Source organism: Mauremys reevesii, linkage group 2, assembly GCF_016161935.1.
Source record: "Mauremys reevesii isolate NIE-2019 linkage group 2, ASM1616193v1, whole genome shotgun sequence".
NCBI lineage: Eukaryota > Metazoa > Chordata > Testudines > Geoemydidae > Mauremys > Mauremys reevesii.
In genome coordinates, this window is record NC_052624.1 from 95,018,954 (window position 1) to 95,045,113 (window position 26,160).

At 41.8% G+C, this 26,160-nt stretch overlaps 2 protein-coding genes across 8 annotated transcripts in view; one reads left to right on the forward strand and one right to left on the reverse strand.

Moving 5' to 3' along the window:
• Positions 1-26,160, forward strand: part of BLVRA (biliverdin reductase A) — a 133,568-nt gene that overhangs the window by 23,922 nt on the left and 83,486 nt on the right. Inside the window, exon 1 of one of the 2 annotated variants that reach the window (XM_039524696.1) lies at positions 5,853-5,976. The exons of the other annotated variant lie outside the window; for it this stretch is intronic. Within the exon in view, the coding sequence (XP_039380630.1) occupies positions 5,950-5,976 (27 nt within the window). The 5' untranslated portion in view covers positions 5,853-5,949. Of the gene's footprint in view, positions 1-5,852; positions 5,977-26,160 lie in introns of those variants that run through there. 2 annotated transcript variants of the gene reach the window in all.
• LOC120397945 (cytochrome c oxidase assembly factor 1 homolog) overlaps positions 1-26,160 on the reverse strand; it is a 66,001-nt gene that overhangs the window by 21,741 nt on the left and 18,100 nt on the right. Inside the window, exons 2-5 of one of the 6 annotated variants that reach the window (XM_039524705.1) lie at positions 17,463-17,570; positions 16,803-16,927; positions 14,523-14,683; positions 14,301-14,403 (exon numbers count right to left, since the gene is read on the reverse strand). The exons of 1 other annotated variant lie outside the window; for it this stretch is intronic. The gene's annotated coding sequence lies outside the window, so the exon portion shown is untranslated. Of the gene's footprint in view, positions 1-2,904; positions 3,002-14,300; positions 14,404-14,522; positions 14,684-16,802; positions 16,928-17,462; positions 17,571-26,160 lie in introns of all 6 variants that reach the window. 4 more of the 6 variants (XM_039524709.1, XM_039524708.1, XM_039524707.1 and 1 more) reach the window with 4 other exon arrangements.

Below are 26,160 nucleotides of genomic sequence, written 5' to 3' on the forward strand. Positions count from 1 at the left end.
AATGCTTATTAGGACTGGAATTGCTATTTTCAACAGCCATTGCCTTTTTGTTTGTTTAAGGAAGACAGTGATATTGCATTGGCAAATTCCCCATAGAAAGAAAGAGTGGAACAAAAGAATAACAAAGGCACCTCAACTTTTCCTCATTTATGGAGGACAGTCTTATAATATGCATCCAGATATCTTCCAATCACACAAGCTGAAAACTGTTCCACTTTACTGCAGCTCCGTAACCATATGGGAACCAATCCTGTCTGTGTTTTGTGCACATCCAAAATTCCTGCTGAATGACCTGCCCTGGGAGCGTTACCAGTGACCCAGGGCTGGGGAGGCAGGAGGTGTGGGGATGGGGGGAGGCACTGGTGAGGGGGAGCCCAGGGCTGGGGCAGCTGCGGGGTGGGGGGAGGGCTGTGGGGGGGGGGGAGGGGGGGCCCCCAGCGCTGGGGTGGCAGGGGGTGTAGGTCAGTGGGGGAAGAGCCCAGGATTGGGCAGCAGGGGGGTACAGGGGGGAGTCCAGGGCTGGGACGGGGGGCAGCCAATTTTTTTTTTGCTTGGGGCAGCAAAAAACCTAGAGCCGACCCTGCCGGGTTCCCCCAGCCGCCAGAGCCCCGAGCCCTTTAATTTGACCCTGAGGGCTCCCAGCCACCTCTTTAGCTGGGAGCCCCCGGTTGATTTAAAATAAAGTATCACCTCCCCACCCCCAACCTTCCCTTTTGGCCCACAACTGTTTTAGTGGGGCGGCGCTGGGGAAGGAGGGTTTGTTTCCACAGGGCTGGACGGCCCTGGGGCGGGGTGTTTCTACGGGGCCGGGAGGTTTTGGCCCTCGGCTGTTTTCTTTGGAGGAATGTGGCCCTCGCCGCTTTACAAGTTGTGCAGGCCTGCATTAGGCAGATGGGGCTGACCCTTAGCTCCTTGATGGAGCTATTACAATTTTAACCCAGCCCAGGATCTGACCCATAATCTAAAGTACTACAGTCCTGTTTCAGGGTCTGCAACCAGCACGGCACATTCCTAAATATTGTTAGTGGGTAAAATTTTTCAAAAGTGGCAAGTGATTGTGGGGCCCCAGTTTGTGGGTGCTCAACCTAAGATATCTTAAAGGAGCCTGATTTTCAGAAAGCACTGAACAGTTTGAAACTAGGCCCTTGACACACCCAAGTCAAGCACCCAAACCTAGTTGCATCCAACTGGGCTAGCTAATAGCCATTGAAATAAGGGGAATAATAAATGCTATAAAACTTCCAAGCATTTGTTTCTTGGGCTTTAAATGTTTGTTCATCATAAATTCCAGTATTTACAAATAAGTTTGTCCATAAGGTGTGTTTTTACTCTGTTCCTAAGTTAGCTGGAAATCATTCCTTTAATTACAGTGGAAGAGACTCATCCCCACAGCCATCCTAAATTGAAGACTGTACAGGAAAGACTTTGTTTTCCAACCATATGAAATAAATATTTCCATATGTATGTTTTCTTATTCATTGTCTCCTGTTCAATCCCATACTGTCATCTCTGCATTCCTGTGGGTGCAGAGAGCTGAGATTGATACCATCACGATAGAAAATTTTGTTTTAAAAGATCTCAAATTAGATATGAAACCATTTGATACACTCACTACAAAAAAGAAGTGTCTGTGTCCCATTAAGTATTACATCTATTTGTGCCTTAGGTAATTCATATGGAGGAGGTAGGGGTTGGGCAGGGAGCTGTTAGGACTCCTGGGTCTTATTCTCAGTACTGGTTCTGACTGACTCACTATGTAGCTCTGGCCAAAACCTTAGCCTTTCTGTGTCTTAGTTCCCACGTGTAGCAACAGGCATACTAATGCTTACTGTTGGGATTGTGAGGCTTCTGTGTACGTAAAGTGCTTTGAGATCCTAGATGGAAATCCTTATAAGTTGTTTAAGTATATAATATACATTATAAAGGGACACAACTGCTTGCTTCAGCAGCAAAATATAATAATTCCCCATGGAGGGGGGAGAGAAATGGGACACCTTGAAAATAAAAATCAAATGGCATGGAGGTGTGTTATTAAAGGAGCAGAATAATTATAGTAGCTGTAGTTTGTACTTATTAAAGAACTGACGAGCCTGTTAACACTTTGTTACTAATCAGTGACTGTTTCTTAATTGTATTCCTCTGTAGACAGGCACAAAGGCGGAGGTGAGGGAAACAGTCACACCTTCTTTTTAAGTCAGTTTGGAAGCTTAATGTTTGTTTTTCATCACTTGGTAATCTGTTTGTGTACTTCCTGCTAGTATCTCTTCCAATTGGTTCTTCCCTAATATAATAGCTCTTATATAGAACCCTTTCATCAGTAGATTTCAAAGCTCTTTACAAAGGATGTCAGTACCAGGAGTCCCATTTTACATATGGGGAAACTGAGGCACATATTGGTGACGTGACTTCCCAAGGTCACCCAGCGGCAGAGCCAAGAGTAGAAACCAACTCTCCCCAGTCCCAATCCAGTGCTCTAACTAGTGGGCATCTCTGCTTTAGCAACATAAGAAATAGCCATATTCAGACATGGTGCAAGTAGGAGCAACTTCATTGAAGCCTCAGTTTATTCCAGTAGAGTTGCATCTGTTTATATCACAGCAGAATTTGTTCCATTGTATCTTGTCGTCTTACTGTCTGAGTTTATGCAGATGACAAAAGAAAATGGGGGTGGGGTGGGGGAAAGCAATTGTTTGCCTGCTTCAAAAAAAAAAAATACATTCTCTAAAGTAGACAGATGCCTTAAAACCAGATCCAGGGCATCAATTCATCTTTTGGGTTCAGCTGAAGCATATAAAACACTCTCAGGCTCTGCTCTAATGGTTTTTGACACTGTCAGGCTCCCTTCAGTGAACTACTGCGTTGTAACCAACTTGACAGCAACTATTGTTCTACATTTATTAATACCGTATGTGATATCTTCAAAATGACATGTTCCAAGGCCAGGCCTCAGCTGTGCTCAGCTCTTGCTGCAACAATGTAAGACAACTGCGCAGGCCTCCTGCTGATAAAAATAAATAAAATTAAAATAACTATTTTTAAGGTGCAACTGCCGTGTCTTTTTAGGTTTCAATTGCTGTTTTGAGGTAATTTCTTCCCAGTGCCTTGAAATTCTGAGCATCTCTTCTTATAAGTTTTTTCTTTTTTGGCTTCTCAAGGCAAGAGTTCTCTTCAGTCCTTTCAGGGTTTGTTGGTATGTTTATTTAAATAAACTCAAGTCCCAGAAATGTGAATCTACAAAATTTAAACTTCAGAATATTTTTACTCTTTTATTTTAATGTAGATGCTTTTCTAGTCCTGCTATAGGGTTTTTTTTTTTTTTTTAAATTCAGTTAACTGTTTACTTTATCAATCTGATGCACATCACAGAACCAGAAGTGTTTGATTAGCAGCGGGGGGGAATCAATAACTTCAAGCATTTGGCAGCTTGGTGTAGAGGAAATCATTTGTGTTCTTGGTTTAAATCAATGACCGTGATTTCTTTGCTGCTCCAACAGGAAATTACAACCTCACTGAACATTTATTTGGATAGTGTCTTCTGCAATACACTTGCACATGTTCAGGGGAATACAATACAGTAACCCTAGTAGTGCTTCTGTGGTGATTTTTTTGTTTGTTTGTTTTTGTTTTTAATTTTAAAGACAATGTATTCTACAAACCATACTACACTTTGGCGCGTAGATCTGCATGCACTTTGTTTTATTATTAATATTCTTCCAAATAATCAAAGTATTAGATAGTCTTCTCAGTTTCTAAAAGCACTATCCAAAGGTGAAGAAAAGCCCTTTAGATAGGATTTAATAACTAGCCAACGAATTACAGTGCATGCAAAGTGTCATCTTTGCAAGTCAGCAAGATGCTCTAGTTTTCCAGAATGTAACTTGCCATCTTCTGTGATGTTAAAAATTTCAGTTGCAATCCTTTCACGCTAGTCAGACCAACTGATGCCAGTGTGAATGAGTAATATTGGTGTTCGCTTGAAGTGTGAGAGAGAAATTTAGCTCTGAAGTGTTAAGTTCAATTTTATGAAAACACCAGTCTCCTCTAGCTGCCCTGTATATATACTAAACACTTAAAACCCTGCTGCGCTTGTCAACATCTTACCCCTACTTCCCATAATGCTCTTCCAAAGAGGTAAAATTGTTGGACTCTATGGTAATAAATAAAGCACCAACACCTATGCTTGACCAATCTCTTAGTTTTTCTTCTAATCAGGTTTCTATCAGCCATTTCCTATTAGGTGCAAAGCTGGCAGACACAATTGCCTCCCCCGTTAAGCCTGTGTTCATCACTTTCCTGCAATGTGACAAGACTGCCAACTCCGAAGTTTGGTATTCCCAGGCAACGCCCAAAACCGAGTACTCTAGCTTGTAGTAAAATAGAATGGGCAGGGCTGGGCTCTCCTTTCACTTCACTCTTCCCATTACTCATGAAAACAACTTTTGACTCTGAGAAATATTTTTATACCCTTGGGAATATTTTCATCTGTTCAATAGGTTGGATCAAGATTAGATAGAATAAAATATTAATTGTTAAACATAGCGCCCCCTCCCCCTCAATTTACTATGCACATTACTGTTTTTTCTTGTTGTTTTTAGCAGCCCTTCTATGCTCACTGTTCTTCTGGCACAAAGTAAAAAATACTCATTTTCAGGTGGTATTTCAAATGTATTATTAGCTACGTCATGGCTGGCCCCTCCTGATGTAACATGCCAGTTCCACTCTGCTTGGAGTACACAAACTGGAAGCAACACACTGCTGTTAATTCCCTATTTTGTTTGTTGTAAATTCTCAGGCCTAAGGCTGGCCTCCCGGATCCCCCTCTAAGATGGTTTAATAGCTTGTAGTAGAAAGGCAGTCATGTTCACCTTATTCCCTCCCTTGGGACTCCAGCCGCTCTAGCTTTTCCAGGCCTTGCCAGCTCCTCCACCATCCAAAGTGAGAGCATCCCTTGCATCTTCTCAGTTTGCTGCATGCGCACATGCACTCGCTCTCTGCAGTGTCCAGCTGCTATCTGACAGAACAAACAGGGGTTCCACACTGAGGAACAGGCCTGGTATCCATTGCTCAGCTGACTCTGTTCTATTAAGTTTGTCAGCGCTAACACACTTACAACGTGCACTTCTCTTTCCCCTTGAGATGTCGCAAGGACAAGGTCATCCTTGCAGGTTGTATAATGCTGGCTGGAACCTTTCAACATCACAGCTAAAAATGTTTTAATTTGTGGGGGGAGGCAAGAGGGAAAATAAATTGCTCATTCCATAAATCTGAACGTGTGGGTTTGGTTTTATGCCTATGACTGATAGACCGAAATTATGATTATATGTAAAAGATAATGAAAACTGTGGAGTGACCGATAGCATTGTGTACACAAAGAGGAGTGGATTTTCTGCCCACAAAAGAGAGGCCACTCTGTTAGACACAGTACAGTGTACACCATAATCAAAGTCTCTTGAAGTGGTGAAGAGTGTGTTTTGTGACTAATGCATTTCACGAGTGTGACGAGCCACTTTCATCATGCAGGTTGACTTTACTAGATAAGTAATTTAAAAAAAAAATAGTTTCCAGAGCATGTACCATTGCCCTATTAAGGCTGTGTTTTTTCTGTATGCAGAAACTGGTTGGGAATCAAAAATGCTGATAAACCTAAAAACTGCACTTTGCTTCAAAACAGAAATTGTGTTTTCTATAACCCATGATCTTCGGGGGGTTTTCTCAGGAGCCAAAACGTGTGTCTCATGTGGTTTGTGTTTACAAAAAAGAAAATATAATTCCATATGGGGAACAGAAAGTAGATTACACTGCAGGAAAGGAGATTTAGTGCTGCATAGTTAAAGTTGATTCAAATGAAAAAATTAGATCAAGAGCTGCATCCTGAGTTTAGGGAAAAACAGATTATCATTTGGCTCAGTTCTCACAGTACAACTGAGGGCCCAATCCTGTAATTGTCACATGGTCCTGATTCTCCTTTCACACCAGGTAGGTAGGGGTGTGTGTGTGTGTGTGTGTGTGTGTGTGTGTGTGTAAATATAATGGCTCTGTTATTCTTGATTTTATACTGGTGGAAGTGAGCACAATCAGATCCTATGTTTGGGAGGGGAGTGTTTGCAGGAGGTGAGCCCTTAGCAATTTATTCAGTTATAATTGGTTATACAATAAAACATTTTAAAAAGCAAAATGTGTTATACGCTGCTCCTGCCACCCTGTGTCTGTCTCTCTCTCTCTCCCTCTTTTTCTTTCTCTCTGCTTCTAACCACTGAGCAAATAATTTGTACTCATTGTTTACATTTACAATATTTATAACTAAGAGCTATATTTTGTCATGCTTACTCCCACTGTGATAGCTCCTTACTCCAGGAGGGCGTCCCATTGTTTTAAATGGGACTCATCACCCAGTAAGGTAAGTCTCTGTGCATGAGAGAGTGGCAGTGTAAGGCTGATATGCAAAAAATGGTAACAGTAAGATAGCAAAGTCTGCCTATAGATATGCAGGGCTCCATTCTCAGTCTGTTCCTGTGTAGAGCCCACGGACGGGGTTGGAAAAGAGGCAAAGTGGGCTTTAAGCTGCGTTTTCCTATTGCCAGTGCCCTGATCCAGTATATTCAGGCTTGGGGTTGCTCCAGCTTGCTCTCTGCTTCTCATGGACGCAGACAGCCAGAATGGAATGCACTGTGGACACACCCCTCCCTAGGCCATTTTGCTTTCCTTCTACTCTCCACCCGACAACCCCCTATGCCAAGGGCTTGGAGTTGGGCTAGCAAGGGCTGTTCGACACTGGCAGGGGAGCTCCCTTAAGTGGAAGGTTTTCCCCAGGGGTATTTTATTGCTTTTTAAGGATCCTTCATACCCAGGGCCGGCTCAGGCTTTTTTGCCGCCCCAAGCGGCGAGGGAGGGAAGGAAAAAAAAAGCCGCAATCGGTGGCTGCTCAACCGCGCCACTTCATTCCTCGGCGGCAATTCAGCGGCAGGTCCTTTCCTCAGAGAGGGACTGAGGGACCCGCCGCCGAAGACCCGGACGTGCTGCCCCTTCCCACTGGCCACCCCAAGCACCTGCTTCGTTCGCTGGTGCCTGGAGCCGTCCCTGTTTATACCAAAAGGTATAGCAGAGGAGAGAATTGGCTCCACAATGTCTGGGTGTCTTGCCTGCCCATAAGTGGCTATTAATCACCATATACAGTGTACAGTATTGCTGAGGTAAGTGGGAAGAAAGCAACAAATCATTTTTAAAGTAGCCAAAAAGCTGCTTTATTTCAAAGGGGAGAGAGGGAAACCATACCCAAATCAGCTCATTAACGGTGATTCAATATGTGCTATTGGTACTTTATGGGACTGAGAGTCTAAGCCAGTACACTGTTGTAAGTAACAACTTGCTCGTTAAAAACTGAGAGGAATGTTTTAATTAATCCCACAGTCATGACAGAAAATTAAATCTTTCCTCCACTATCCAGCAGTTACCAATGCAGTAAGGGTTAATTATCTGGTAGGAAGCAAACCTGGCAGATATAGAATTCCACTCCTCAGGAAATGGATACAATGTCATTTTTGATGGGCCAATCTTCCCTTAGTCCAAATAAGCCACTGATTTAATAAGAAGAATCAAGGGTTTGAGCTCCCTGATGGCTCCTGCTCCCTTGCATTGTGCCTCAGTTTTCTCAGCCAGGACGGTTTGATTTTTAAAATGCTTCAGCTGTACAATTCAAAGCCAAAAGTGGCATCTTATTGCTGGAAAAGGCAATCATGAATGAGAGAGAAGGCTCTGGGATTTGTAGGAAGGGTATCGAATGTTCTCTGACTCCAAAAGAAGGGTTTGGGGACAATCTTTTCAAGTGGTATGCAGGCTTCTGGGGAAGGGAATGTGGGGAGAGGCTAAGAAGAGCACAGAGGATTGCTAACCTCTAGAGCTTCAAGGGAACAGTGAAAGAGCAAGGCTTTATTCAGGTCTGGCTTTAAACACAAGCAAAGTAAGGGGATGGTTTGATCCCCATGCAAAGAGAAAATCATTGGCTATCCTATGATTCCTAGAGTCCCAGAGCCCAGGCAGCAGTGCAAATCTGAATGTCTACAGTGCAATTTTGTAGCCCAAGCCCCATGAGCCCAAATCAGCTGACACAAGCCAGCCGCGGGTGTGTTTATTGCAGTGTAGACTCCCTAGGGTCCCTAGGGATGTTGCCCACACACTGTGGGTCTGATCCTCTGGCATGGCCCAAAAGCACAGAGTGCAAGTCAAGCGGTGTGCAAAGATGATTTAAAGCTCTCCATTGCACTGCCCTAATCCCCATGCTGCTCTAACTTACAAAGGCCTGCAACAGACACAGGGCCAGAAATGCAGCCAAGGATCAGCACAGTATAGGGGTGTCCCGACTATATCCCCTTTTCTGTAGCCATGTCCCCTTCCCTCTGCTGCAATAGTCTTTTTGAAACATTAGACCTACCCTATTTCTATCAAACCAAACTCTAACTAATCAATTGTATTCCTTGCTCTCCGCTTTGTTTTTGACAACAGCGCCTTCTGGTAACAACTTACTCTAGCTCTAAGTAGGTATTTCAACTATTAGTTGTGTCCCACAGTACATATTACATCACCTTTCCTGAGAGACTTGTCTGAACAGTTCCCTTTCTCTTGCTTTATCCCTTTCATAATGTCCTTCACATTCCTCTTTCAATATTTGCTGTTTCTCTTTGTGATGGCATTCAGTCGATGGCATTTAAGAAAAGGTTACATAGCAAAAGGGTTACTCTTGGAGCTGGTTTCCTCCACTCTCCTTGGGAGAAACTATAGTGCACAGCTCTCAGAAAAACTCAAGCAGGCGCTGTTGGTTTGGAGACAGAAGGAGAGATACCAACATACAACAGGTTGTTGTTTTCCCTGAGAGAGCGACAAACTTAGTGAACAAAGAACAAAAATAGACTTCATATCTGGTCTGTTTGGGACTGGGAATACAGATACTTCTATTCTATTAGAACCCGTACCACTTGGCTACTGTGTTCTTTGCTTGCCTAGCTACAAATATTGGGCCCAATACAATGGCCACTGAAGACAATGGTTAAGATTTCCATTCACTTCAATGGGCATTGAATCAGTCCCTTTCTGAGATTTCATTAATTAATGTTTTTGAAGTGCTTTCAGGAGCTCTTTGGATGAAATGTCTGGTTCAAAGCCCTCTGAATTAAATGGGAGTTTTTCCATTCACTCCAACACAGACTTTGGATCAGGCCCTGTAAGAGCCATCTATATAATAAACTTTTGGCGCAGAGGTTGAAGGAACTCTGTGTGAAGCCGGGGGAAGGGGAGGGGAAGGAAGGAAAACCTCCAACCGCCAATGCTCAGATCTGTAAACTTGAAAAGCTTTAATGGGGAAAAAAATTGTATGTCAGGTGGTTGTTGTTTTCCATAAGCATGGTGAAGTAGACTGGGATTATCCCTTACAGAACACAAGCCAAACAAGGCTGAGCAGTTAGTTTAAACTTTGTTTGATGAAAGGTAAATGGCAGAAAAGTCAGTTGTGATCTAGCTGCCATGCAAAAAACTGCATGTTTACACATGCCAGCTCTAATGTGATTTCGTGATCTTAGTGGACTGTGTATTATATTGGTCTATGTCTTACTGTACAGATGTCCCAAGAATCATCAGTATTGCCAACTTCAAGAGATCAAAAATCATGTGTGGTGTTTTTTTGTTTTTGTTTTAAGATTATATTGTGTTTTTTAGGTCAGTCTCTTGATATATTTTTTTAACTCCTCCTGCCCATCCCCAGGTGTGTGCATGTGACAATTAGTGTTCCCCATTCTCCCAAGTGTACTGAATAAGGTGATTTTGGCACCTGTTGCAGGAGCTCTCATCCCCACATCTGCCCGTCTCCTGCCCAGCAATTGATCCTGTCCTTCAGCCCCCCTCAGTTCAAACCCCAGCATCACCACCTCATCAGTTCAGCCCCCTACCCCATCAGCCCCCACTGCCCTCAATTCACCCTCTCAGCACTCACCCCATCTGCTCAGAACCCAGCATCAATACCACTCTTGCACCCCATCAGCCCCCACCACCACCACCCCTCTGCAGCCCCTAGGCCATAGTTCAGCCCTCCAGCCTCCCCTCTACTCCTCTTCACCCTCCCAGGGGGGCTGGTGGGGTCCCCTCTCCCACTTCTGGGGCTCCCACTGTCAGCTCCACATGCAGGGGACACTGACAGCAGGAGCCCCAGCTGCCTGGGGCTGACAGCGATTTCTAAGTAAAACTGAGCCGTGGATGGGGGGGAAAAAAATCCTAACATTTGAGAGTTCTATCGCAAGATCACTCAAGAGGCTTAATTTTACTTTGAATTTATTGTGAGAGATGTGATTTCTATCAGACTTTCCTCCTAAATAAGAGACCTTCCCACACTGGTCAGGGAAACCATTATAAACTAACCCTGCTAGCATTGATAATCTGTGTGTTTAAAACACTGCTGTGCTAGGGATCTGATCCAGAGGCCATAGAGGTCAACTGGAATCTCTCCATTAACATCTATAGGCTCTGCATCAGGACCTATTTGCACTATCTAATTGATTAAATATAAGTAAGGATATGAATCCGTCATGGAGGTCACAGATTCCATGATTTTTGGTGATCTCCGCAACTTCAGCCCTGCGTGTGGGGCCCTGGTTGTCAGCCCCACAAAGTAGAGCGAGGCCCAGGTGGCCGAGTTCCAGCTGTCAGACACTCCCCCTGGGGAGGCAGGGCTCCAGCTGTCAGACACTCCCCCTGGGGAGGCAGGGCTCCAGCTGTCAGCCATCTCCCCCCTCAGGGCAGTGGGGCTTGGACTTCCATGAACTACTATTTATTGACCACAACCTCTCTCTGACTTGTACTAAAAAATAACCATGACGATATCTTAAATATGTTATAAAATAAATACGATCATCTTCTATTGCTACATTAGTCTCCTCCCCAAAACACTACAAATACAGCAAAATGCTGTACAGGTTGCTAGATGCTTAACTTGTGAGGCTATGTTCAATAACTGAAGCATACTGTGTACAGAATAAATTGTACCAACATCCACAATAAGTTTAGCCTAATCCTTTTTATGTCAAAGATTAGGAGAGATAACTAAGTGGTAAAATACCGGATGTTAAAAGGGTGAAACGCTAATAATGTTGAATAAAAGCCTGGTGTACTGTTGATGTTACACAAATAACATAGTTAAAAGAACAGGAAATTGTTAAAGCAGATGGGAAATCTTCCACTGATTATCCAGGTGGGACTAGTACCTCGGAAGTAGCTAATGCAACATCATAATGAATAGTAGAAGTCAGTGCAAGCAGAGACTAGTCTAGTTTCACCAAAAGAGTATGATTAATGCTGGTTGGTGTTTCTCTTAGTATACTTCCTTGAAGTTCTAAGTCTAGAGAAGGCAAGAATTGTTGGGAGATTCCATTTTCACATTTACTGTAAGAATCTGAAATATGAATCTATTCAGGGTGGTCAGAGGTTTCCAGTTAATTCTGAGCAGAAAAGAATAATCCAAAGAAAAAACAAATTTTGCACCAAAGGAGTCTTTGAGCTTGCCCTCCAGATCTGACAGCTTTCAGTTGAATAACAAATTCCTGTTTTTTATGCCCTCCCAAAAAACACAGCAAAACTGGTCCAAAGTTTGCATCTGATCCTCCTCCAACTGACCTCCATTGGGAGTTCTGCCATTGACTTCAATCAAAGCAGGATCAGGCCCTTAAGTCTGGAGAAGAGGGTTGAACCTGTGGCATTGTGTCCTCCTCTCTTTACTGCCACGCTCAGAAAAGCACCTATCTGTGTGGGTGGGGAAGGGCTGTCTCTGCAGTTTCTGGGGGCGCAGGGCTTCCCCAAATGTGTGGGACTTCTCAGAAGTTGAACATTCAGATACTGTTACATGGACTCCCATTCTGCACTCTCAAAACTCAACCCTACACCAAAGAGGATTTTTGGCCCTGTGAAACAGTGGGGATTTGCTGCCACAAGGGATAGGAGAGGGGAAATATCATAAAAATCACTGATCGACTCTGCTAGTGTCCTGGACCTTCTCAGATGTCCTGAGGATCCTCTGGATCTTTGTACATTTGCATGTGCCTCGGAATCCCCTTCTGCACCCAAAGAGATAATCAGCGGGGAACTCCACAAGGCAGCAGAATTTTTCCACTTAGCTCTTCCCCTCCCACAAGTTTTTGAAGCAGGAGGGAACGATTTGGCCCTAATTCTTGTGATCCCTATCACCATGACAGTTAGGTGGCCTAGATACAAGAATTAACAAACTCCTCCCCCTCCCTTCCCTTGGGCCAATTACTTATGCCCTAACCAGAATGGTTTAAACAACATAAATAAGACTAACTGGACAAAAATCTGGGAAGGAGGAGGATGGGACACCTTTAGAAAGAAAATGCAGAGGGGAGACAAGTCAAGGGGCAGAAAGGAGAAGAGATTTTATTCTTCGTCTCTTCCTGTTGTATCTCTTTCCCTTTTTTCCAAACCTCTTTGCAATTCTTCAGCTATCGTTACTACACATAATTCAACAAAACCTAGGCTCTTTCAAGTTACGATGAATTAATGCTTCCCACCACGGCATTACAACCTTTCTGAGGTATGGACAACTGACAGGTTAGCAGCGGTAGTAACCGCAATAACAAAAAGTTAGAAAATACCCTATGTCCACCCACCCACTGCAATGGAATATAAAACTTGTTATAGCTGAGAGCTCAGAGTACAGTGCCTGTGAAAACTGCAACTTCTAGTAAAAGCCTACGTTGTTTGCATTTCCTTTTATATTTGATTGCTGGGTATTTATTAAACAAAGCACTCTCTCAAAGTTGCAATGTTTATATTTAACATTAATAAATTATCAAGACATGATTGCTTCAAAAATCCATTGCCCGAGGTCAAAGCCTAGGAAATGGAAAATGTAATTTCAGAAAAAGATGAGAGCAAGTGCTGAGACATGTGAATTTTTAATCACAGGTTAGTACAAATGACTAACACTTATGTAAGATAATTGCTTTGCTATTTAGACCCGATATTTGTATTTCTGGAGGTAAAGTTCAAACCTTAGAGAAAGCAGAAAGAACATGACTTTCTCTAAAAATCAGAGGGGCTGCTGGATTCTGGAAAAATATTTTACTTTTTTTTTTTTTTCCCCTCCTCATGGGAATGGGGAAAAATCCATTGAGTTTATTTAAAAAAAAAAAAGGGGGGGGGGGAGTAAGGGAAATAATGCTGCATGATAGGTACAAATGGAGACAGACCCAGTAGCACTGCAATAGTTAAAGGATCTGTCCCGTCTAGAACTATATCAACCTTTTGAGTTTTGTCTAGTGTTTACTTACATCACAAAAGAATTGCAGCACTCTAGTACCATCACCTTTATTTGTATTGAAATCTATATAACATAACAGCTCAGGTTTGTTTCATGATGTGTCGACACAGGATTATGTGTAGCTGTGACTCAACATTGCCACTTTGGGTTGCACCATCATGATGAAACAAACTTTGTAAATGTAAAATCAGGATGTTGCACCCATCTCTTGCCCTTCCCCACCCTACCCCCTTTACTGTTATGAGGTTGAGGAAAGCCTTGTTTGTGTATCTCTGTTTGGAAAGGTATGGGGCATAAAGGCCATTTTCTGCCCCTTGTGGGAGGGGCAATTGGTTTGTGGGGGTTCCCACATCACCACTCTAAGTACTCAGCACTGCTTTGTGTGTTGGCAAATTCAGGGAGCATACAATTCATGGACAGCAGGAACAGAGCAGTGGCTGGGGAGCTGGCCTGAGACTCGAGAGACCAGGGTTCAATTTCGTGCCCTGTAACAGACTTCCTTGGGCAAGTCACTTAGCCGCTCATGCCTCAGTACCCAATCTGTAAAATGGGGATAATACTTTCCACCCTCACCAGGGTGTCATGAGGATACATACATACATACATACAAGGTGGTGTGGTGCTCAGGTACAATGGTGATATACCTTAGACAGACATTCCTGTAATCTGTGCTCTTCTCATTCCTCCTGAGACCTAAGCACCAATCAGACCTGCAGAATTTCGAGAGGTCCAGACAAGCCAGCTCTTTGCTGGGTTGTGTAGCACTGCATGTGAGGGCAGATAGGCAATGCCATCAATTTTTTTTACCCACTCCTGTGTATCAGGCCTTTATTAAATCCACCACCTTTAAATAGCAGAAATGGGTGGTGGCCATACCACTTGGCATACTCATAGGAAGCTTCTGTTGGAGGCTGGTGCTGCCCTTCAAGCTATGGAAGCAGGTATAGGCTTAAAAAAAATAAATCAGCTATTCAGTAGCCAATTTTACCTCCAATGTGCTGGAGCAGGGCTGAGGGTCTCCATTTAGTGTATCTGGCCCCTGAATGTTATTGCTGCTCTTAGGAAATACAGCTGTCAGTAGGTTTTCCTGGCTGCAAATATGTGTTCATTAAGGACAGAAAATATTTAATTAAATTTTAATTCATAAAGTGAATACTATGAGGTTAATTATAGCTTTTTAGAGGAAGTGTATGGGATTTGGAGAGATTACCTTCTGGTGTTTTGCACAAAGTGCTGTCTCTTCCGCAAAGCTCTAATTAGCTGGCTTTTTTTTTTTTTTAATAGCCAGTTTCCAAATGATTGCTCAGTAGCTCCCATTTTGTTCTTCATCAGCAGTTTCCCCAGCACAGCTGCTTCAGAAGAGGAATATCCCTCCAGTTTGCATTACAGGGAGAAGACAGATTATTTATTACAAAAGGTGCAAGCTAATGGAAGAGCAAAATGCAGGCCAGCCTAGTTCAACACCTGCAATTGTCTCAAGAGAGGCTACTTCTAAATAAACAAATAAAGGAAACACACCAGAACCGTGAAAAAGAATAGACCCTTTGCAGATATGGGCAAGCAGTTACTCCAAGAGCACAATTCTCTTCTTAAATCTGCAGTGTAGTCTCCAGTCAGGAGCGCCGCCAGCTTTTTTGCTGCCCTAGGTGGCGAAATGCCGCCCCCAACAGAGGCAGCAGAAGGTCCCACCGCCGCGGTTGCCGCCCCCACAAATGTTAGCACCCTAGGCAACCGCCTAGGTCGCCTAATGGGTTGCGCCGGCCCTGTCTCCAGTTGTCTAGTCTGCTTTCCACACGTATGCCAAACTCCAACTGTTGTCAATGGAAGATGAGCGCACATGTGAAGAAAGCAGAATTTTGGAGCTGAGATCTACTGTGTAGCTCTGAATTTTTCCTCTAATCCTTTAGTTGTCTTCAACCCACACTTTTTTTTTTAAGGTTAAAAATTTGACCTATCCTTCAATTGCCTATACTTTAAATCTGGCTACTTTCCAGTAATGTGCTGGATGCCTCAAAGGGTCCGTTCAGCACATCATTAAAGCAAGGTCACAAATACTACCCTAAGAAAGATCTCTGTAAACATATGGAGTAGCTTTTTCTTAGATCCTGACTTCACGCTCTACGCAGGTAATATCACATGCGTCAGGAAAACCTCATTGCATACGGGCACCAGACTACTGAAGTCTGTTTTGCTCCCCGTGTTTTCAACATTACGCTACTGAATGAGTTTTAACAGCAAGTTAACACTGTTGGTTATAAGTGGGTAAAATTTTTCAAAAGTGCAATAGACTCATAGACTTTAAGGTCAGAAGGGACCATTATGATCATCTAGTCTGACCTCCTGAACAATGCAGGCCACAGACTCTCACCCACTCACTCCTGTAACAAACCCCTAACCTATGTTCGAGTTATTGAAGTCCTCAAATTGTGGTTTGAAGACCTCCAGCTGCAGAGAATCCTCCAGCAAGTGACCTGTGCCCCATGCTGCAGAGGAAGGCGAAAAACCTCCAGGGCCTCTGCCAATCTGCCCTGGAGGAAAATTCCTTCCTGACCCCAAATATGGCAATCAGCTAAACCCTGGCATGTGGGCAAGACTCACCAGCCAGCACCCAGGAAAGAATTCTGTGTAGTAACTCAGATCCCATCCTATCACAGACCACTGGGCATACTTACCTTCTGATAATCAAAGATCAGTTGCCAAATTAATTGCCAAAATTAGGCTATCCCATCATACCATCCCCTCCATAAACTTATCGGTGCTTAGATGTGGAAGTCCCATTGATTTTTCAATGACAGCTAGCTACTAAATGCCAAAGCCACTTTGGAAAATTTTAACCACTGTCCCTTAACATAACAACTGCTTTGCTGCCCATGTGATGCTCACCCAGCTGGTGGATCTCTTAATCCATGTGGAGTGCTATCCACATTGCAAAGAGCCACCACAACTGTTGGAATCTCAGTTGAGAGGCCCAACACTGAACAGATAGACACAGAGATACTTTTCATGGCTATAAATAGGCCTCAGACCAGGTAGGAGGCATGTTGCTCAGGTAACGTGGGACAGCAGGCATTGTCACCGCCCAGCCTGTAATAGTTCAGCAGTGAAATGGAAGACTCTCATCCAAAGCTGTTGATCTATCATCCTTCATGAGTACTAAACTTAATTGTGTGCAAAACACACCCTGCCTTATGACTCTTGGTTCAGCAGGGCATATGATGTTCCAGCATACTGTACATTGGTGACATCATATGGAGTGGGAGCTGGTGAAGCTTGAAGTTAAGACTAAGCCAAGGGCTGGGTAAGTTAGCAGCATGCTATATGCCTCTCTCACTCTGGTTATTGGAGGGATTCAACACATTAATGGACTTTTCAAATCCTACATTGTTAAGGGATCCTTCATCTAACCCTGCATATCCGGGAGCCCATGAATGTGCTTGTGTAAAAATGATTTTTTTTCTAGCACTGAACAATGGTTTTAAGCTGCACTTACATTGTGTTAATACATAGGAGTCAATACATTTATGTGCACAATGAGCCATATCTTGTGGCCTTATTCATCCTCATTCAGTTCAGTGGTCTAGCTGTAGGGCTAAGAACAGCATCGTGTGTGCCTCCCTATAAGAGTGGGAGATACAAAAGCACTGCTATGTTTGTAAAGGACCAAAGCTTCACCCTTCTCTTGTCTTGTACGGTTTTTGAAATACAAATGTGACCTGATAGTTTTTTCTGAATATTGGATCAATTTCAAGTGGGTGCATGACAGGCGCAAATAAAAAATAAACAAACCTAAGAAGCATTCTCTAATCACTTCTAACTTTTAAAGAGGTGCCAACACCTCTTGAGAAAACATTCTATTTAGAAAACTTTGCTTATGTTCTCTCATAGTTCTTCCCCTAATTTATTTAATTAATAAATGAAACTTGTATTAGAAAAAACAAACTTGGTTGCTTAGCGATTCAGATCCAGTGGCTTATTCCTTTCACGAAACCTAAATCATGTCCACTGCATCACAGCCATTACCACAACCCCTAATGGTGGATTATAACCCCAAATAGGGAAACAAAGATTCTGCTTTCAGGAGCATTAAAAGGGAAATACCAACAGTGATCTATGTAAGTGTAGAACTGTCTTTAGGAATGTGAATATTTACCTGAGACAGCAGTCTCTGAAGATGAAATGTTGATGTTCAACTACAGAAAGGAATCCGCAGATTTCTGTGGCAATAGGAACTCTTCAAGTTCCAGAACTTTGGTGCCACCTAGTGGAGAGATTTTAAAATATTATTCGTGTCCATCAATTTATCTCCTTTTTTGAACGCAATAAATTAAATACTTCAAATTAGTGTAAATCCAAATGAAGATCACCATCTCTTTTTAAACAGCCATGAGTATATCACAAATAAAAATTAAATAGTCATAGGACAGTACTCTCAGCAGGTTAGTAACAGCAAAAAATATAACTTTCTGAACTGTAAAACAGACTTAGGAATTCTGCACAGGTAGGCACTAATCTTTCCTTCTGTTAAAAGAAACATGCAATATTTAAAAAACTGCTTGTCCATGGGCATTTCCCCTTAATAGAATACCTCCAAAGAAACAGGGCAAAAAATCTTAAAGCTCTCCAGGTTCTTGAGCAGGGGAAAGCTTCATTATAACCAGACCAAGGCATATTAAGCACTTAAATAAGCACTATTTTGTTCTGAGTCCAACTGGTCTTTCTGTCAGAAACTTAATCTCCACATATTAATACACACAGCTTGCAGGCTTGCCATTTATGTCAATCCTAACACAGCAGGAGGATTTTTCAGAGGGATCTGTTCCCTGTAAATTTTAAATCCAAGCCACAAACTGCAGAGTGTGGTTTTACCATGTACATTGCTGAAAAGAAATGTAAGATTAGATAAAACATCTAATCTGAAAGAATCCCAAAGCCTTCTGTATTACATAATTATACTATCCTACAGATCACACTTACATATCAAGCTATAAGGAGACTTGCTAATATAATGTAAAAGATGGACAGTGGGAGTGATTCACTGTCCAGTCAATGGCAGATTGCGCTGAACAAGCCCTTAGAACTGGACAGCGGAAAGAGCACATTACTGACCTTATTAAAAACTGTTTCAGTAGGGCCGAGAGGGGGCAAGCCAAATTGCATGGGATCCAAGGAAGTGTTTAAGGAGCAAAAGTAGAGGCACCAGATCTAGACATTCCTTAAGATGCTTGGAGGCAAAGGGGGGCTGGGGATGAGGCAGTGGATGGATTGGTTGAAGACTGCAGAGAAGGGTTTGATGAAAGAAGCTGACGGTCAGAGGCAAGGAAGGGACAAAAGAAGCAGCAAGAGGTTGACAGACCGGAGAAGGTAGAGCTGAGTGATTACTCCAAGTAATACTGGCCTTTTTGCATCACCGTGGACTTGTGGAGGGGAAACGGTAGCATTACTGTACTGCACATGGAGACTACACAGTTGTACATTGTGGCATCTTGACTAGAGTGGGAAGTTGGGATGGGGAGAGTCAGACTTGCTTTGATTGTAACCTCTTTGAGGCAGGGACTGTCATTTCTTATGCATTTGTACAACACTGAATACAATGGGGTTGGGGCCTTTAGGTGCTACTGGCACATAAATGTAAAATACTAACAAACATGAAAGATACTAGAATCACTGTGGGCTGTATGTGGTGAGTGGGTGATAGTTTATGGCCCAAACAGAAATGTATGTGGTGTGGAAAAGATGGCAGTCAGTGTTTCCAGTTTACAGGCAGAGGTAGGATAGGGACATGAGGTCACACTTAAGGTTTTGTAAATGGCCAGTGTGATCACTTACACTTGCACGTTTATTTCAGCAACTCTATGAAACGCGAGGTAATTTGAATATGGATTTAACTGCTCATTTTCATATTTTAAATGCTTCCTGTTTTTTAAATTGCAACAACCCTTAATACGCACACACTAATGTTAAGTAGCAACTTAATCAATGTTTAAAATAGTCTTGCCTGTAATATTACTGTGTGTTCTGATTATACAACGCAACAGTGACTAGTCCAAAACATGAGTCATAATTAGCCAACTCCACTCCAGTGGAGCTCCACCTACTTACATGAGCTACTTACATATAGCCCAATATATGTAATATTGTTTTTCCATGCAATAAACTAGATTTTATATTTTTTACTATATGGTCTTCTTGAAATCAGTAACATAATACCCTACTCACTAAAATGGTGTAACTAAAAATATAATGAAAATAGCAGCTCACTCAAATCAAAGCCATTCTTACTGCTCTCAGAATAGTATTCATACAACTGAACATGAAAGATGCTAAAAGTGTATCTGAAGTAAATTGCAATTGTCCAATTTTCAGAGTCCTGAGAAGAACAATACATACAGATTCTCCTTTGCAGAACTGCTACCTGATATCGTTGTATGAATAATAAAAATATAGGTATCCCTTTTTTGGCTACATCATCACTTTAAAAAGTGTTTCTTCTTCTAAGAAAATGAATTTAAAAGCCTTCAATGTTAATACAGTTACTTAAAAAGAAACCTTTGTTCCTAAGCAAATGTTTAATATATTTTGATCCAAAGGCAGAGTATTTGCATTAGTGTTCCCACTGGTATATTTGTCCTTTTGTGTCCATGCATTAAGGCTCTGTTTAAAATCTGTCTATGCCCCTAATCTGCTTGGAGAGCTTTTTATGGATGTTTCAAAGCTACACTCAAGCCTATAACAAAGAGGGGGGAGGGAGAAGAGACAGAGAGAAGTGTTATGCATAAATTCAACACAGCCTTCTCTCACAAACACACACAAGTGTCTAAACAACAAGGTGCGGCATTTCCACAGTAAGCAGTTTCTCCAGACAACTGACTTATAATTAGGGCCAGTAAAAGCACCTTGAATCCAGGGTCCAGATGCATTCATTCAAGTCTATCATTGCTGTAATCTATCCATGCTAGAATAAAAAATGCTCTGATTCTTTGATGTGGGTTTGATGGAGACCTGCTAAAGAGCCCAGTGATGCTATATAAGGTTTACATGACATGTGCATAAACCAGATTACCAGTTTCTTCAGTTCAGAATCTTTGCACTTACTTCTATATCTGCAGTGGAGCCATTGCTGGCTTAACAACAACAACAGATGAAATCCTGGCCCCACAGATGTCAATGGCAAAACTCCTATTGGTATGAATAGGGTCAGGATTTCACCCAACATATTCACATCCATACAAAACTAAGATCATAACAAACTTTAACAAATCCCCAGCCACCTTGAGCTACACACTTACCCACTCAATGCAATACTATAGTGAGCAGCAGAGTTGTGACAACAGGGATAGAACTTCCTGCTACCCCATGAACTCAAGGACAGTCTCCCTTAGCTGACAGCAGTTCTGTTAGGAACTGAGTGGGACACTGTTTTCCCACCTCGTGAAAATTTGATATATATATTAAAAAAAAATCCAATCCTGAATCAAATTCATGAAAATTGGGGGGGGGGGAGTAAAAAATCAGTTCAGTCAAACATATTTTGTTTTGATAATTTCAATTTTCTGGTTTGAATACTGACCAATTTTTTTTATTCCAATAAAGTTAAATTTAAAAAAGTCACTTTGAACTGGAATTTTTTCATTTTGAAATGTCAGTGTTTTTGTGGGGTTTTCTCCCCCCCCTTCCGTTCCTCTTCCCACCCCCCCACCCCCCAAATTTCTGGTCAAGTTAGTCACAAAAAGTTTTTGGTTTAAACAAATCAGCATTTTTCAACAAAACACCATTTTGACAAAAAAATTCCCAACCAATTCTAGTTTTGACCCATCTGATATAGGGCAATTTTGGAGGAAAAGATTTAAGGACATGGAAATCTAGGACCAAATTCTCTGCTGGGATAAATGGGCACAAGTCAACTGACTTAAAAAGTTTTGCCCACTTGCCATAGCAGAGAATTTGTCCAACCCAGTCTGGGCAGATGCAGGGATAATATTTCACTCCGAAGGACACATGACAAAGAAATTGTTAAAAACAAAAACACTGATTGTAAAAAATATTAGAGATGGAGTGAAACAAAGTGGCACTGCCGAATGCATAGAGGCCTAAGCAGGTGTTCAACACTGAATAAATAATTCTTATTTCTTTTCAAAGGTACGGTAAATTATACAGGTTGCCATTTCATGCCAAATACAACCTTACAACAGCATGAGTAAATCCATTTCATAATACTGGATACAGACCTTCGAACTAGTCAGCCTAGGAGTGCATTAGTCTCTGGAGTTGTTGTTTCTCCTCTACACAATCATCTTACAAAGAGCTAATGCTTCATTACATGCATACAGAAAAGGATAGGTACCATTTAGTCTAGATTTCCTGAGCATTTAATTCAGGTATTCTTTTAAAACTGACTTGGGGGTTGTGCAGGTCTCAAGAAAATGTAAAAGTATACCCCGCCTTGCTGCACATGCTTCTTATTAATAATGGGAATTGTACTGGGAGGGAAAAATATGCTCTAGCCCTGCCCTGTCCTTTCTGGCATTACTATTTATAATCCTCAGCTCCTCCTGCCAAAAACCTGCACCACCACTCAGTTTCTTTGCAAACTTACTTACTATCTGGGCTTGCATTTCAGAGGCCAAAAAAAAATGCAATGTTGTACAACAGGACCAAAAGTGTTGCAAGGTGGAGACACTGTTGTCCGCTTTTTCTCCCCCCACAGGAACGTCATGTAATGGCTTAAGCCTGGGAGTTGGGAGGTCTGAAGTCTAGTCACTTATTTTCCCAGTCTCTAAAATATTATTTCACAAAGGGGTTTTGAGACTTAGTTAACATCTTTAAAGTGGTTTGAAGTGCCCAGCTGGAAAGTGCACTAGAAGTGCAAAATATTACTAATGATGGAACTATCTCTGTCCTTGCATGACATTTAGGGAGGGTTGATTGTCATTCAGAAGATGACTTTGTTCAACAGCTTTAAAATGTTTTAAAACTCCTACCATTTCAGAATCTTATTACCAAGTACATTACGAAGAGAGAAGGTGTCCTAGTGGTTTTCCCAGGACTGGCTTAAAGTACCATCAAGAATAACCGGAAACTGTACTTTAGTAAAGTTTGGTTGATCACGGACAAAGCTTTTTACCCTTTAGATTTCATTCTAGGTTTGTTTCTCCTTTTTAATGGTGTCATCATTAAGGGCTATTAGAAGTTGCCTCGTGTTTATGATAAAAGTACAGTATGCAGTAATCATAGGAGGCTATTGTTCAAAACACAACGATATACGAACACTTCAAGAATCCCCTGGGCTGTAACTCAGAAGAATGTATTTATTAGCAAACTCTTGTTTTTAAAAGCTTCGAATCAAGACACAGGTCTTTTCAGTGCTAGACCCACTTTACAAACCATAAATTCTGCAGTGTGCTGATGTGAGACTCTGATTCAGTAATAAAATTGTTCAACTACAAAACTCCCCGCCATCCACCTTCACTGATAATCAGAAATCAAGATGAAATAGCTATAGAATGATGCGTGTGTTTCTCTTAAACTGTATCTGTCAGATGTTGAATAAAAGCATCAAGACCTATTTCCAAATCTACCATCTTCTTAATTAGGGAACCTGGCCGCTCAATGTCTGGCTACTCTGCAAAACTGGGCAGTTGAGTACAACAGATATCATGGCAATTAGCCATGTGGTTTCTTTGTGGTGGTTTCCCAGATCTCCCTAATTCTCAAAGCAGAAAACAAACAAGTCATTCAGTTTCAATGATCCAACATTACAGTTAGCCTCCAGCCCACTAAAATACTGTCAGTTATTCTTGTAAAGGGATTTTCATCATACAGGGGAAAACAAAAGGTTATTTCATCCTCTGAAATGCTAGTGTTTATTTGACACTTTCTTTATGTTATAATGAATCTTTCAGTTCTTTTCTCCTCTTGTGCTTTCTCTAATAAAAAGAACCATAAACAGGCTAAGGGAGTTGGGTTTACATCTGTAACTAAATGGGACATAGGAGCTTTCTCTTCTAATACACTCATTGCTTGCCGCCTCAAGCAAAGTCACTTCTGTAAACGAGACTGAATTGCAGAGCAGTTTTAAAACTATTTTAGTGCATAGTAAAATGCTGTCTGCCAAAGGTTTCTTAATGTAAAGCCACCTTGTAATTCATAAAAAAAAAAAAATCACAGAAGTTAGAGGTGGCAAAAACCAACAATTCCAGCTGATTCCCCCCCACCCCAATTATATACTTCATGTTATCAGTACCAGCTTATTCTCCTGATAATTACTACATACTAAGGTGTTCTTCTATACTGTCCCACCGGTGCATGTTCCTTCCCTTCCACTCCACTTAAGAGCTTGTTGTCCACACTAGAGCTTTTGGTTGGGTACCTATAATTTCTGTATAGGCACTCAGATGGGTTTGTTCATAGTCATGGCTCACCAGAGGCTGAGCCTATGAAGAATCGCAACCAAGACAAATGTTTGTCTCCAAGACCAAAGATTAGTTGAGTGTCTACACTAGAATTTATAGACATGCTAGTTAGCTTGAGCTAGCTGATTGGCAATTAACTTTAGTTATAACATCTGGCTAAATAAAAAAAACACACACATAGTGAGTACAGTCTTCACTGCAGTTGGGAGCATGCTTCCTACCTTGAGTAGATACAAACACAAGCTTCACTCTGCTCGAACTAGAGAGTGCTAAAAGCTACACGCTCAGGTTGCTAGCCTGAGCCACTGCCCATGCTGCTCCCAGCAACATTACCATTTTTTAGTGTGCTAACTCCAGCAGAGCTAGTGTGTGTTTTAGTCTACTCCAGTAGGGAAGCCGCTCCCAACTGCAGTGTAGACATACCCACACACACCTAAAGCTGCTAACAAATGTATTGCAGTGGTCTGTTTCTTCAGCAATTCCAGATGAGTTGCTTTCCAGTGGCTTAAGGAATAAATAAATCCTGTACCTTTGTTATTGAGCAGTATAGCTCTATAGATAGGGAGGGCGGGGGTTCATTTTGTTTTGGGTGGTTTTTTTGTTTGTTTTTTAAACATTATGGGAAAAGGGAACTTAAGCTTGTGTTTAGTCATTTCAACATGACAAAAAAAACTCACATGCAATGTGATCTTTTGGGAAAAAAGAGACAGAAGTAAGAAGTCTCTCTCTGAACTAATGGAAAAGATTAACCATTTACTGATCTCCTGACTAGGCCAAGTTCTACATTGTTACCTGCCTGTAATCCCCTCTCCCCCGCTTTCCTCTCCCTCCAGCCATTTTAATGGAGCTGGAAGTAGTTAAGAGCAGATTTTGGCGTATGCAGTTATAAAACACACAGGCCCCTAGAGCTACAGGCCACTTAGTAACAATGACACCACTGTACATGATAAACAATACACAGCATTTGATTCCCAAATTTGGAGGGCTTTTTTTTTTTTGAATCTGTATTGAAAATCTCAAGAAAAAGCTTTGTGATCATCATTACCCGAAGAGTACGATGCCTGGTCTTGAAACATACATCAAAGTGATGAGTAAAAGGTTGGGTTTTTTTTGTTGTTTTTTTTTTTTTACATTTACGGCTTTACACTGATCATAAATATAAAGGGATTTTCAAAGGATTAAAGATTCACTTGCCAGCTGCTGTGCTCTTTTAATAAGCCTCTTAACATCTACACTGACAGAAATGCATGCCCCAGTTTTGCAAAGGAGACTGCCTCTGTCTGTTTCATTGTACTGTTACAATGTCAGGGAAAAGAGTAAATGCAATTTTTGCTGCCCCCTTTCGGGAAATTTCTATAAATAGATTTTCCACGGGCATGGGCAGCAGATAGGGTGACCAGATAGCAACTGTGAAAAATCGGGATGGGGTGGGGGGTAATAGAAGCCTATATAAGAAAAAGACCCAAAAATCAGGACTGTCCCTATAAAAGCGAAGACATCTGGTCATCCTAGCAGCGGAACAATTAGTTCTTTAAACATTACTGAGGCTTTGTCTACACTGCCAATTGAATGACAAAACCTTTGTCGTTCACAGGAGCCTAAAAAAGCCTGCCCCCCCCCCCCCAATAAAATTTGCTGCGGCAAGTGGCAGTGTAAACAGCTCGGTGTCGGCAGGAGTGCTCTCCTGTTGATAACATGAACCCCGCTCGTAGGGGGTGGAAGTATTTTGTCTGCAAAACTTTACACTGCCTGACACAGCCCTGTCGCTAAAAGCTGTGTGGAACTCAGTCAACTTGGGTTCAATTCCTAGCTCTGCCAGAGGCTTCCCATGTGACTTGGACAAATCACTTAATCTGTAAAATGGAAATAACTACACTACTCTTTTCCCATCTTTTGTAAGCTCATTAGGGCAGGGACTCTCTCTCACCATGTGTTGCTATAGCACGTAGCACAATGGACCCTCAATTTTGGATGGGGTCTCTAGGTTCTATAATAAGAAAAAATAAATAACACTCCCTTGAAATGTTAACTAGACAATATTTTAAACTATTTAAAAACAACTACCCACAAATTATGGAACCACCAAGCTACACGCTAAAGTTCACCTATTCAGCCACCCTAAAAGTGGATTTTTGACAGGCTATAGCTATTTCTATGGGATTACTTTTCTGGTCTAGCACTTAAACACGAAATGGTTTGACACCTGTGATTTCATAATTGGAATCAACAAAGTTATGAAAACTAAAAGCAAACATGATATACTTTCTCATTTCAATACCACTGCTCAGCAGCTATAGTCCAAAATCAATACTAAGATTAAAAAATATAGTGGAAAAGAATTAGGCTAGATATTTAATAATTCTTTTCCATATCTACCTTCCTGCCAATTCAGGATTGTTCCCTACCATGTGTTTTCAGGTGTTTTGTCCAGCCTAGTTA